Here is a 15,297-nt window from a genome sequence, read left to right as displayed (position 1 = left end):
TCCCTTCTGCAGGGGCAGCGCAGTTTTAGCTGCTGCTGGTCCTCCCCCCCCCCCACGCCCAAGCTTATGGTGGCGCAACTCAGGGCTGCTGTGTGACCTTCACCCACTTGCCTCAATTCGGATAACAGACTTCTTCAAATTTAGTGCACATAAACAATGTCAAATGTGTACAGTAGTGTTCAGAATAATAGTAGTGCTATGTGACTAAAAAGGTCCGATACTTTTCTAACAGACCTCGTACTTATTTTCCTCACTGTAAATGTCATAAATGCAATTATTCACAAATCTTTCTCATTTTAATTTCACATTGCATACATTACCACCCTTGAAAAATGTCAGGTACCTACTTTATAAACACAACCCATTCTAAAACCCGTGGATGCAACGTGCTAGTAACTTTTAAGTCTTGTTCACACAGAAACTGAACTTTTCCTGTAAAATCTTTTCTTTGTCCTTTTCAAAAAGTGTTCCCTAAACACAGTACAGCACTGAAAATGACTGAAAACACTATCGTATATATGCCAGGCCTGTATGTGGAGCTGTAACACTACCACACAAAAACTAAGAAGATGAGGAGCATGCACATACTGTCAAGCTTGATGACGAACACAAATGCCAGAGCAAATGCTAGATGCTGATGTGGACTGACGATGAAGACTAACTTTTGTTTTGTGACAGTGGTAAGGAAAAACTCCCTCAGATGATGTTGAGGAGGAAATCTCAAGCAGACCAGACTCAGAGAGGTGATCCAACGCGAACACGTACAAGGTTTTTACAAAGTTTTTCAAAGCTGAAGAAACAGGAAACAGAAAACCAGAACAACATCAAAAACATAGTCCATTATTGCAATAACCACGCAAGCATGCAAGTAATCACTACAGTAGCATTTATTTGTCACAGTCAGGTGAAACGTTGGCCTCCCCTTGGCCTTCTCCACTCACTGGGGTCCTCAGTACTCCTGTGTGTATCTGTATCTGTGTCCTGGATCATACAACCCCAATTCCAATGAAGTTGGGATGTTGTGTAAAATGTAAATAAAACCAGAATACAATGACTTGCAAATCCTCTTTAGCCTATATTCAACTGAATACACCACAAAGACAAGATATTTAATGTTCAAACTGATAAACTTCATTGTTTTTGTGCAAATATTTGCTCATTTTGAAATGGATGCCTGCAATACATTTCAAAAAAGCTGGGACAGTGGTATGTTTACCACTGTGTTACATCACCTTTCCTTCTAACAACACTCAATAAGCATTAGGGAACTGAGGGCACTAATTGTTGAAGCTTTGTAGGTAGAATTCTTTCCCATTACTGCTTGATGTACGACTTCAGTTGTTCAACAGTCCGAGGTCTCCATTGTCGTATTTTGCGCTTCATAATGCGGCACACATTTTCAGTGGGTGACAGGTCTGGACTGCAGGCAGGCCAGTCTATTACCTGCACTCTTTGACTACGAAGCCACGCTGTTTGTAACACGTGCAGAATGTGGCTTGGCATTGTTTTACTGAAATAAGCAGGGGACATCCCTGAAAAAGACATTGCTTGGATGGCAGAATGTGTTGCTCAAAAACCTGGATGTACCTTTCAGTATTGATGGTGCCATCACAGACGTTTAAGTTGCCCATGCCATGGGCACTAACACCCCCATTCCATCACAGATGCTGGCTTTTGAACTTTGCACTGGTAACAATCTGTATAGTCTTTTTCCTCTTTTGTCCGGAGGACATGAGTCCATGATTTCCAAAAATAATTTGAAATGTGGACTCATCAGACCCACAGCACACCTTTCCACTTTGCGTCTGTCCATTTCAAATGAGCTCAGGCCCAGAGAAGGCGGCGGTGTTTCTGGATGTGCTGATGTATGGCTTTCACTTTGCTGGTAGAGTTTTATCTTGCATTTGTAGATGTAGTGACGAACTGTGTTGAACCTGACAACGGTTTCTGAGTGTTCCAGAGCCCATGCGGTAAGATCCTTACACAATGATGTCGTTTTAATGCAGTGCCACTGAGGGATTGAAGGTCACAGGCATCAATGTTGGTTTTAGGCCTTGCCACTTACACTTAGAAAGTTCTCCAGTTTCTCTGAATCTTCTGATTACATTATGGACTGTAGATGATGGAATCCCTAAATTCTTGCAACGGAACATTGAGAAACATTGTTTTAAATTGTTGGACTATTTTTCACATAGTTGTTCACAAAGTGGTATCCTCACCTCATCTTACTTGTGAATGACCGAGACTTTTAGGGATGCTCCTTTTATACCCAGTCATGACACCTCACAATTAGTGTCCTCAGTCCCAAACGCTTATGGAGGTGTTGTTAGAAGGAAAGTTGATGTAAACAAGTGGTAAACATACCACGTCCCAGCTTTTTTGAAATGTGTTTCAGGCATTTCAAAATGAGCAAATATTTGCAAAAAAACAATAAAATGTATCAGTTGAACATTAAATATCTTGTCTTTGTGGTGTATTCAATTGAATATAGGTTGAAGACGATTTGCAAATCATTGTATTCTGTTTTTATTTGCATTTCACACAACGTCCCAACGTCATTGGAATTGGGGTTCTACAAAGAGAAGCATGCCACATGGCCAAAATATTGAAGCAGTTGCCGCCTCAAAATACATGTGATGCTCCTCACCTACAGCCATGCCTTTGTAATGTGGGCAAAATGTGGTGTTGCATTGTCTTGTTGAAAAATGTATGGACATGGACAATTGTTCTTGAAGGCAGCATATGTTCCTGATTTCTTTACATTTCTGCATTAATTAAGTGTAAATTAAATCAAATCAAATCAATTTTATTTATATAGTGCCAAATCACAACAAACAGTTGCCCCAAGGCACTTTATATTGTAAGGCAAGGCCATACAATAATTACGGAAAAACCCCAATTGTCAAAACGACCACCTGTGAGCAAGCACTTGGCAACAGTGGGAAGGAAAAACTCCCTTTTAACAGGAAGAAACCTCCAGCAGAACCAGGCTCAGGGAGGGGCAGTCTTCTGAGTGGACTTGTTGGGGCTGAGGGGAGAGAACCAGGAAAAAGACATGCTGTGGAGGGGAGCAGAGATCAATCACTAATGATTAAATGCAGAGTGGTGCATACAGAGCAAAAAGAGAAAGAAACACTCAGTACATCATGGGAACCCCCCAGCAGTCTAAGTCTATAGCAGCATAACTAAGGGATGGTTCAGGGTCACCTGATCCAGCCCTAACTATAAGCTTTAGCAAAAAGGAAAGTTTTAAGCCTAATCTTAAAAGTAGAGAGGGTGTCTGTCTCCCTGATCTGAATTGGGAGCTGGTTCCACAGGAGAGGAGCCTGAAAGCTGAAGGCTCTGCCTCCCATTCTACTCTTACAAACCCTAGGAACTACAAGTAAGCCTGCAGTCTGGAGAGCGAAGTGCTCTATTGGGGTGATATGGTACTATGAGGTCCCTAAGATAAGATGGGACCTGATTATTCAAAACCTTATAAGTAAGAAGAAGAATTTTAAATTCTATTCTAGAATTAACAGGAAGCCAATGAAGAGAGGCCAATATGGGTGAGATATGCTCTCTCCTTCTAGTCCCTGTCAGTACTCTAGCTGCAGCATTTTGAATTAACTGAAGGCTTTTCAGGGAACTTTTAGGACAACCTGATAATAATGAATTACAATAGTCCAGCCTAGAGGAAATAAATGCATGAATTAGTTTTTCAGCATCACTCTGAGACAAGACCTTTCTAATTTTAGAGATATTGCGCAAATGCAAAAAAGCAGTCCTACATATTTGTTAATATGCGCATTGAATAACATATCCTGATCAAAAATGACTCCAAGATTTCTCACAGTATTACTAGAGGTCAGGGTAATGCCATCCAGAGTAAGGATCTGGTTAGACACCATGTTTCTAAGATTTGTGGGGCCAAGTACAATAACTTCAGTTTTATCTGAGTTTAAAAGCAGGAAATTAGAGGTCATCCATGTCTTTATGTCTGTAAGACAATCCTGCAGTTTAGCTAATTGGTGTGTGTCCTCTGGCTTCATGGATAGATAAAGCTGGGTATCATCTGCGTAACAATGAAAATTTAAGCAATGCCGTCTAATAATAAGGGAAACGTATAAAGTGAATAAAATTGGTCCTAGCACAGAACCTTGTGGAACTCCATAATTAACCTTAGTCTGTGAAGATTCCCCATTTACATGAACAAATTGTAATCTATTAGATAAATATGATTCAAACCACCGCAGCGCAGTGCCTTTAATACCTATGGCATGCTCTAATCTCTGTAATAAAATTTTATGGTCAACAGTATCAAAAGCAGCACTGAGGTCTAACAGAAACAAGCACAGAGATGAGTCCACTGTCCGAGGCCATAAGAAGATCATTTGTAACCTTCACTAATGCTGTTTCTATACTATGATGAATTCTAAAACCTGACTGAAACTCTTCAAATAGACCATTCCTCTGCAGATGATCAGTTAGCTGTTTACAACTACCCTTTCAAGAATTTTTGAGAGAAAGGAAGGTTGGAGATTGGCCTATAATTAGCTAAGATAGCTGGGTCAAGTGATGTTTTTTTAAGTATGGTTTAATTACTGCCACCTTAAAAGCCTGTGGTACATAGCAACTAATAAAGATAGATTGATCATATTTAAGATCGAAGCATTAATTAATGGTAGGGCTTCCTTGAGCAGCCTGGTAGGAATGGGTCTAATAGACATGTTGATGGTTTGGAGGAAGTATCTAATGAAAATAACTCAGACAGAACAATCGGAGAGAAAGAGTCTAACCAAATACCGGCATCACTGAAAGCAGCCAAAGATAACGATACGTCTTTGGGATGGTTATGAGTAATTTTTTCTCTAATAGTTAAAATGTTATTAGCAAAGAAAGTCATGAAGTCATTACTAGTTAAAGTTAAAGAAATATTTGGCTCAATAGAGCTCTGACTCTTTGTCAGCCTGGCTACAGTGCTGAAAAGAAACCTGGGGTTGTTCTTATTTTCTTCAATTAGTGATGAGTAGTAAGATGTCCTAGCTTTACGGAGGGCTTTTTTATAGAGCAACAGACTCTTTTTCCAGGCTAAGTGAAGATCTTCTAAATTAGTGAGATGCCATTTCCTCTCCAACTTACAGGTTATCTGCTTTAAGCTGCGAGTTTGTGAGTTATATCATGGAGTCAGGCACTTCTGATTTAAAGCTCTCTTTTTCAGAGGAGCTACAGCATCCAAAGTAGTCTTCAATGAGGATGTAAAACTATTGATGAGATACTCTATCTCACTTACAGAGTTTAGGTAGCTACTCTGCACTGTGTTGGTATATGGCATTAGAGAACATAAAGAAGGAATCATATCCTTAAACCTAGTTACAGCGCTTTCTGAAAGACTTCTAGCGTAATGAAACTTATTCCCCACTGCTGGGTAGTCCATCAGAGTAAATGTAAATGTTATTAAGAAATGATCAGACAGAAGGGAGTTTTCAGGGAATACTGTTAAGTCTTCAATTTCCATACCATAAGTCAGAACAAGATCTAAGATATGATTAAAGTGGTGGGTGGACTCATTTACATTTTGAGCAAAGCCAATTGAGTCTAATAATAGATTAAATTCAGTGTTGAGGCTGTCATTCTCAGCATCTGTGTGGATGTTAAAATTGCCCACTATAATTATCTTATCTGAGCTAAGCACTAAGTCAGACAAAAGGTCTGAAAATTCACAGAAAAACTCACAGTAACGACCAGGTGGACGATAGATAATAACAAATAAAACTGGTTTTTGGGACTTCCAATTTGGATGGACAAGACTAAGAGTCAAGCTTTCAAATGAATTAAAGCTCTGTCTGGGTTTTTGATTAATTAATAAGCTGGAATGGAAAATTGCTGCTAATCCTCCGCCTCGGCCCATGCTACGAGCGTTCTGGCAGTTAGTGTGACTCGAGGGTGTTGACTCATTTAAACTAACATATTCATCCTGCTGTAACCAGGTTTCTGTAAGGCAGAATAAATCAATATGTTGATCAATTATTATATAATTTACTAACAGGTACTTAGAAGAGAGAGACCTAATGTTTAATATACCACATTTAACTGTTTTAGTCTGTGGTGCAGTTGAAGGTGCTATATTATTTTTTCTTTTTGAATTTGTATGCTTAAATAGTTTTTTACTTTTTATTGGTGGTCTGGGAGCATGCACCGTCTCTATGGGGATGGGGTAATGAGGGGATGGCAGGGGGAGAGAAGCTGCAGAGAGGTGTGTAAGACTACAACTCTGCTTCCTGGTCCCAACCCTGGATAGTCACGGTTTGGAGGATTTAAGAAAATTGGCCAGATTTCTAGAAATGAGAGCTGCTCCATCCAAAGTGGGATGGATGCCGTCTCTCCTAACAAGACCAGGTTTTCCCCAGAAGCTTTGCCAATTATCTATGAAGCCCACCTCATTTTTTGGACACCACTCAGACAGCCAGCAATTCAAGGAGAACATGCGGCTAAACATGTCACTCCCGGTCCGATTGGGGAGGGGCCCAGAGAAAACTACAGAGTCCGATATTGTTTTTGCAAAGTTACACACCGATTCAATGTTAATTTTAGTGACCTCCGATTGGCGTAACCGGGTGTCATTACTGCCAACGTGAATTACAATCTTACCAAATTTACGCTTAGCCTTAGCCAGCAGTTTCAAATTTCCTTCAATGTTGCCTGCTCTAGCACCCGGAAGACAATTTACTATGGTTGCTGGTGTCGCTAACTTCACATTTCTCAAAACAGAGTCGCCAATAACCAGAGTTTGATCCTTGGTGGGTGTGTCGCCGAGTGGGGAAAAACGGTTAGAAATGTGAACGGGTTGGCGGTGTACACGGGGCTTCTGTTTAGGGCTACGCTTCCTTCTCACAGTCACCCAGTCGGCCTGCTTTCCCGGCTGCTCGGGATCTGCTGGAAGGGAACTAACAGCGGCTAAGCTACCTTGGTCCGCACCGACTACAGGGGCCTGGCTAGCTGTAGAAATTTCCACGGTGCGGAGCCGAGTCTCCAGTTCGCCCAGCCTGGCCTCCAAAGCTACGAATAAGCTATACTTATTACAAGTACCATTACTGCTAAAGGAGGCCGAGGAATAACTAAACTTTTCACACCCAGAGCAGAAAAGTGCGGGAGAGACAGGAGAAGCCGCCATGCTAAATCGGCTAAGAGCTAGTAGCTGCGCTAAGCTAGCGGATTCCTAAAAACACACAAAGTGAATAATGTGTAAATAATTTAGAGGTGATTCAGCAGAGGGAGTGCTTTAGTTAAGGCATGTGAAGATTACACTGTGAAACAAATCGTTATCTAGTTACCTAGATCAATCTAACTGCGCAGATTAAACAGCTAACAGATACAGCAAAACACCGCTGTGCTCCGGAACAGGAAGTGATACAATACCGCAGTGAGAGCCAACCACCAGCAAATTACCTTTGCCAAAGGCACTGACACAATCACATAGCAAGAGAGATTGATTTTTGGACTTCTTGCTGACCACACTCTGGATGGTCCTTTTTGTCTTTGGCCCATGTCTTCCAAAAAAGGATCTGGAATACTGATTCATCTGCCAACAGTTACACAGTTCCTCTTTATGGTGGTCCAACTCAGATGTCTCTGAGCTCAGAGATGTTGACACCATTTATTTTTAATGGAGTAAAGTTTGAAGTGGCATTTATGAATGGAAGTCTATATTTGTGCATGACAAAGGTATATGAAAGTAGCCTCTGCCCATGTTGTTATATCAGCTATTGATGAATGACAGTTGTTGATGCAGTGCCTTTTGAGAGTTTGTAGATCACAGGTGTTCATCTTAGGCTTGCATCATTGCCCTTTATACACTGCAGTTTCTCCAGATTATGATATTATGCACTGTAGCAGAAGAAATATGAAAATTCCTTCCAATCTTTCTCTGAGGAACATTGTTTTTCAACATTTCAGTAATTTTCTCTTTCATTTGTTGACAAACTGGGGATCTGTGGGGTGGTTTTGTGTTATTGTATTTGTTCTCTCTGTTATTTTTGGTGCTTGGGTTTTGTTGAAGGGATTTTTCTTGTCTAATTGTCTGGTGTTTGGTGCAGGGTGATTCCCACCTGTCCTCTCATCCTGCTTGCCATGCCCCTTCCAGATCTTTTCTCACACACCTGTCCTTTCCTCATTATAACTCCTCCTATATTAGTCACACCTTTTGAGATGAGATGAGATATACTTTATTGATCTCACAGTGGAGCAATTATGTTTACACTCCGGTTACCTCAGACAGCAATTAGTCCACAATTATTACTTGTTTACCGTAATAATGGCACACATCAGAATTAAGGACAGCACATACAGTAGTGTTCAGAAAAATAGTATTGCTATGTGACTAAAAAGATTAATCCAGGTTTTGAGTATATTTCTTATTGTTACATGGGAAACAAGGTACCACTAGATTCAGTAGATTCTCACAAATCCAACAAGACCAAGCATTCATGATATGCACACTCTTAAGGCTATGAAATTGGGCTATTAGTAAAAAAAAGTAGAAAAGGGGGTGTTCACAATAATAGTAGCATCTGCTGTTGACGCTACAAACTCAAAACTATTATGTTCAAACTGCTTTTTTAGCAATCATGTGATTCACTAAACTAGTATTTGGTTGTATAACCACAGTTTTTCATGATTTCTTCACATCTGCGAGGCATTAATTTTGTTGATTTGGAACCAAGATTTTGCTCATTTACTAGTGTGTTTGGGGTCATTGTCTTGTTGAAACACCCATTTCAAGGGCATGTCCTCTTCAGCATAAGGCAACATGACCTCTTCAAGTATTCTGACATATCCAAACTAATCCATGATACCTGGTATGCGACATATAGGCCCAACACCATAGTAGGAGAAACATGCCCATATCATGATGCTTGCACCACCATGCTTCACTGTCTTCACTGTGAACTGTGGCTTGAATTCAGTTTGGGGGTCATCTCACAAACTGTCTGTGGCCCTTGGACCCAAAAAGAACAATTTTACTGTCATCAGTCCACAGAATATTCCTCCATTTCTCTTTAGGCCAGTTGATGTGTTCTTTGGCAAATTGTAACCTCTTCTGCACATGTCTTTTATTTAACAGAGGGACTTTGCGGGGATTCTTGCAAATAAATTAGCTTCACACAGGCGTCTTCTAACTGTCACAGCACTTACAGGTAACTCCAGACTGTCTCTGATCATCCTGGAGCTGATCAATGGGTGAGCCTTTGCCATTCTGGTTATTCTTCTATCCATTTTGATGGTTGTTTTCCGTTTTCTTCCACGCGTCTCTGGTTTTTTGTCCATTTTAAAGCATTGGAGATCATTGTAGATGAACAGCCTATAATTTTTTTGCACCTGCATATACGTTTTCCCCTCTCCAATCAACTTTTTAATCAAACTATGCTGTTCTTCTGAACAGTGTCTTGAACGTCCCATTTTCCTCAGGCTTTCAAAGAGAAAAGCATGTTCAACAGGTGCTGGCTTCATCCTTACATAGTGGACACCTGATTCACACCTGTTTGTTCCACAAAATTGACAAACTCACTGACTGAATGCCACACTACTATTATTGTGAACACCCCCTTTTCTACTTTTTTTTACTAACAGCCCAATTTCATAGCCTTATGAGTGTGCATATCATGAATGCTTGGTCGTGTTGGATTTGTGAGAATCTACTGAATCTACTGGTACCTTGTTTCCCATGTAACAATAAGAAATATACTCAAAACCTGGATTAATCTTTTAATGCCATTCATTTCTAAACTGGACGCTGTGTTTTATCCGGGCCGTCCTCTGACTAGCACAGAAATTGCGGAAGACGTGGACATCAGCACTTTTTCAGCACATTGAGACAGACCTGCGGAGGAATTCCGCGTGTTGCGGTGGAGCCACATGGCGCAAAGCAACGCCGTGATGAAGCCTCACAGGACATGTTGGGGCATGTCCAGCTCATGCACAATTTCTCGGATAGTCACATGACTAAAAAGCCACCGACAGCCGTCTGAAATCCATCTCAAAGCCGTCCTGTGAGACCAACACGGAGGTGGTTTTGTCCCGCACCATGAGCAGCACGGTGGCACATCCGTCCGCTTCTTTTTCCATGAAAAAAACTCCTGTAACAATGGAATGTGCCGAAAACGTGCTGATGTCCACGCCTTATGCCTTTTTTGTGGAAGTCAGACGACGTCCCGGATCAACAAAGCCTTCACGTTGGAAATGATCTTGTTTCAGCGGGGTGTCAGCCTGTCGATCGGCACTCAAAATGCGCCGCACTCTCAGACGCTGTGGGCGGTCTTTAAACCGGCTGGAGCACTCCTTAATCTGTGTAATCCCCATAAAATGGTCCCTGAAAGCCATCTCAATTTTCCGAATGGTGTCCACCTAGAGGTCTCTCACAGTTTCTGGAAAAAATTGATGCAGCAAAGCTCCAAATCATTCAGACATTTATTCGCAATAAAAATCCGACGAGAGGGGTGGACCACTGCTCACACAAAGCCTGCTCACAGGCGAATGACGCAACCGACAGGCGTGAAAAAACTCACGCATGCGCACGAAGGTTCAAGCTTGGCTGATGCAATCACACGTGATTCAAATCCATATGGTTTTTGAAAAAAATAAAAAGGTCGGATACTTTTCTAACAGACCTCGTATTTGAACACCCTGCGATTTTGCAAGTTCTCCCACTTAGAAATCATGGAGGGGTCTTAAATTTTCATGTTAGGTGCACGTCCACTGTGAGAGATATAATCTAAAAACAAAATGGTTAATGGTGATATCAACATCCACTGTTCACTGTTTTTTACCTAATATCTCTAATTTGTCCAAAAATATTAGTCCTATCAACTTTCTGTTTTTGTGACATTCATCCCTTACCCAAAATATATAAGCATACCAAATGGCAAATGTAGGTACTCCCCAGTTTCTCTGTGATTGAAAGTACACACACACACACACACACACACACACACACACACACACACACACCACACACACACACACACACACACACACACACACACACACACACACACACACACACACACACACACACACACACACACACACACACACACACACATGTACACAGAGGCCACTTCACTTTTAATATATAGGTCAGCCTCTTATTTTCTCAGTAATCACATATTAAAGTCACCAGCTACTGACAGCTGCTAAAATCACGAATATTAGAGCAGGGACGTCTTAAATGATCTATTACGACATTTCACCACACATCAAGCCATATTTTTCCAGGTTGTTTCCAGCAACTCAGAGAGTGATGTTATGAGAGTCGGACTTGGCTCAGTGCTTGTCACGCCCATAAATATGTCCGCCAAGGACATCATAAAATTACTGCCATTTCTTTATTTATTTGTCTGACCTTTAGTAGGATTACATTAAAATTAATGCACAGATTTTGATGAAATTTTCACCATCGATACGTAGAAATTCGATCATAGAAGACTCCACTGAATTTTGTAGGTGATCCGGATATGGATTCTGGATCAAGATTTCACTTTATATAGGCTTTGAAGGATTACGTCAAAACTACTTCACGGATTCTCACCAAATTTGCAACACAGATAGATATTAGACTCCACTAAATTTTGGTGATGATCCAGATCTGGATCCGTATTCTGGCTCAGGATTTATTGGGAGTGACCCGGATCAATATGCAGGTTCTGCAGCAGAAAAAAATATGACATCACAACATAAAACCTAGATTAGGAAGACACCATTTTGTTTCAGGTTGTGAATTAAATATCAGATTGCAACATCTTGATCAGTCAGACCATTCTGGATCAGTATGCAATTATTGCATTGTGTTGTAGAATCCAAATCCAGGTAAAGTCTGGTTCACAATGTGAATTGTGGGGTGGGAAAAAATCTATAGAGACCAAAACCATATTTTGTACCAGGCTGTAAACATGTTTATTTCTGCTCTCAACTGGACATTTTAACATGGGCATGAATGGGAACCTGCTCACTTTTGGAGCCAGCCTCAAGCAGCCAGTCAAGGAACTGTAAATTTTTGTTCTTCCAGGTGAGCTTCCTCTGACCCCATCAAAGCTTCTCATATCACCCTTGCCCATATGCTCATGTCAAGCGCAGCCACTACCCTAGGTGAAAATTCTAGGATTTCTTGACCTGCAGGCAGATTATTACAGTTGTGGAAAAAAAAAAGTGCTGGGATAATCTCTGTGCTGTATTTGATCGGGTGAAGCAATACACGGTGGTTAAAACAAAGGTTCACTGCCCTCTTCCTCCACTTACTTCGCACCCCCTTTTTAAAATAACACAGGCAGAGGGTTCATGGTTGAGGTCAGGTTGCATATAACAGCCCCCGCTGAGCCTCAACAATCCAGTGTCTCTGTGTCTTTGACCTGTCTCTGTGCTCACGGCCCCCCAGTGGGTGGGCTAATCTTCAGATGAGTGCCTGTGGTGCAACTAGAAGAAGAGCTGTGTATCTTCTTGCTTTAATCAAAAAGAATGGATCAGAGTCTGTGCAATTTATAATTCAGTTTGTTCAGTAATTTATGAAAATTCCAGTCAATTACTTTACTATAAACCAGACAGCCTGGTAAACAGGAAAGACCTTTGTTTTTGAAAATGTTAGCAGAAGTTTAAACTCCATATTGGGCTCAAATATGAAAGCACTCCTTTAAACTGTAATATTTCACTCATTCATTTTTGATCCAAGGAATCAAATAGATTTTTTTTCTTTGAGGGTTCAATTGTGAAACAACTTCCCCTGAGAAGACAAAACCTGGCCAGCGGATTGGGGGAAAATTTCATTTTGAAGCCATTCATCAATACTTATGTGGAATTTAAGTTAAAAAAAAAAATCAACAAATCAATTATATTGTCTACCAACGTCTTTTTTAATCAATCTTGTGGAGGAATAAAGAATTTGTAAAGAAATTATAGCTGCATCAAGGCTAACAGTTTGCAAATATCTTCTTTCAGAAAGCAATTCTGCTCCGCAGGCGTAAATAGTTCATTGCAGAGTTTGCCTTCTGGTCACACTACAGGTTACCATTAATTTCAAGCTTGCTAAAGCTTGGTACGTTCTTTTCTTCTGCCCCTCCCCGCTCGGTATATTACCCATCAGCTTCAGCAGTGAGTCAAAAGGTGTGTTTTTATGTGTGCTTCAGATCAGACGTACTTTCCATCAGCAAGGTTGAGAGAACGGAACAGTGGGTAGTCCTCGGGGGTTGGTTTGCCGGTCTGGTCCTCATATAGAAAGACAGGGGAGCGTCCCAGCTCTACGCCCAGCTGCTGGACTCCTTTCTCATTGTACATGGACAGCAGGAAGGACTGGAGGCCAGATTTTGGGCGCACCGTGGTAAGAATGGAGAAGTCCGCAGGGAAATCACCACCTGCTCAGCCACATGAGGAGGGGTGGAAATGGAAAGGTGGATGATTTAGAGTCTCACTGACAGTTTTAGTTTCTACATGTTCTCTTAAAAACATCACAATTCACACTTCACTCTGAAAGAAATCACAGATTTTGGTGAATAAAAACCTGACAGATTGAGGCATGAACATAATTTTAGAATGACCACTATCCCGCTGATGAAGGCTCATATCGAAACAATTTGTTGCATGACCAGTAGAGTGCAAAAGATTTAAGCACACCAGAAATTTGATCGCAAGAGAGCAGGGGTCACCAGTCCCGATCCTGGAGATCACATGTCCTGTCTGCCCTGGGAGGTGATGGTCTAGTGGTTAAGCATTGGGCTTGAGACCAGAGGATCCTCAGTTCAAATCCCAGCCTGACTAGAAAATCACTGAGAATCCTTGGGCAAGGTCCTTAATCCCCTAGTTGCTCCCGGTGTGTAGTGAGCGCCTTGCATGGCAGCACCCTGACATCGAGGTGTGACTGTGTTTGTGTGAGTGGGTGAATGTGAGGCATAATTGTAAAGTGCTTTGATCATCTGATGCAGATGGAAAAGCACTATATATAAATGCATGCCATTTACCATTCTGTTTTCCAACTCTCCCTGCTCCACCCACTGCTGATTAATGGAGTCAGGTGTCCTCAGCCAATTAACAGCTCGGAAACAAAAGACGTGACTAATCAGAGAAAACATGCAGGGCACGTGAAACTCCAGGAACAGGGTGGGAGACCTTGCAATAGAGCGGGGTTGTGTCCCAATTCAGAGGTTGCATTCTTCTAAGGCTGCAATCATTGCCACTTTTGTCATAAGTGCCAAATATCAGCCGTTCCATTTTAAAGGCTGATTACAACCTTCTTTCTCCTGAAAAAGAAGGATACAGCAGGAGTGTCTTTCATGGCCCAGGAAAAGCTAACGACAATAGTAAAATGGACTATGGGCCAGACAGTCTCATTTCAGGACGGTTTCTTCTGGCCTTCACTCCGTCTGACGGCCTGAAGCGCCTTTGGGCTTTAGTGAAGCCTGAAGAGCTTCATAGGACATAGTCCTTAGAAGCGCACAGCCCCTGAATTGGGGCACAGCCTGTGCAATGTCCACATCTGCCCCACCCATTGGTGAGTCAACGAATTACCATGTTACAAACCTATTTTAAACAGAATTTATTCTTATCATCAGCTATTATCATTATTATCTATTTCATCATTTATTGGTTTATTTATTGTAGGTGTACTATCTGAAACATGACGAGAGGCAGCTGCTCATGAACACTTAATAGTAAAGAGTGTAAAAGCCTGCTGAAATACAGCCAAATTTTAAAAATAATTCCAGGATACCACTGAAAAGAAATTGTGTATTTTTAACAGTGAAATGTGATCATACATTTTACATCTTGTTTTTTTTTTTTCTTGCCATTTGGCTACCCCAGTTATTCAGGGGATATCAGATCAGATATAGTAGAGATCCGCATGGGAAATTGCACAGGATTTACACTGGATGAAAATGGGAGCAGCCGAATGGACAACAATATGTAGATGCTCACAGACCGCCATCCGTAGGTCTTCAGACCGCACCTCAATACTTCCTGATTGTGGCCAGATGTGTCATTCTGACGCAGTTCAGCCTCAGTCAGCGTGTGTGCGATGGGGTATTAGTTTTGAGTCTTGAAGACTAACATCTTTAGTTGCATCTGACTAAATGTCTACTTATTTGCTGGATTGTTGTTTTTACTTAGCAAATCAGACTCCTTCTTTACAGCTGACAGATAAAAATAACATTCATGCAGCCACGCCTTCAATTAAACAGCAACCGTTATATGCGTTAGAATCCTGACATGACCCTTGTGTTTTACCTGTTGTTCTAAAAACAACAGGTGCTAAATTCACCATCTTATAGCAGCGTG

The 15,297-nt window shown here is 41.2% G+C and overlaps 1 protein-coding gene across 4 annotated transcripts in view; it reads right to left on the bottom strand.

The window, feature by feature from the left end:
- col11a1a (collagen, type XI, alpha 1a) overlaps positions 1-15,297 on the bottom strand; it is a 363,765-nt gene that overhangs the window by 284,921 nt on the left and 63,547 nt on the right. For all 4 annotated transcript variants that reach the window (XM_034171602.1, XM_034171606.1, XM_034171594.1 and 1 more), the window contains exon 3: positions 13,166-13,379. In XM_034171602.1, coding sequence (XP_034027493.1) covers positions 13,166-13,238 — 73 coding nt within the window. In that variant the 5' untranslated portion in view covers positions 13,239-13,379. The remainder of the gene's footprint in view (positions 1-13,165; positions 13,380-15,297) is intronic.

Source organism: Thalassophryne amazonica, chromosome 1 (genome assembly GCF_902500255.1).
Source record: "Thalassophryne amazonica chromosome 1, fThaAma1.1, whole genome shotgun sequence".
Classification (NCBI taxonomy): Eukaryota; Metazoa; Chordata; class Actinopteri; order Batrachoidiformes; family Batrachoididae; genus Thalassophryne; species Thalassophryne amazonica.
Note: the sequence above shows the minus strand (reverse complement) of the source record. Positions and strands in the feature narration are given on the sequence as shown.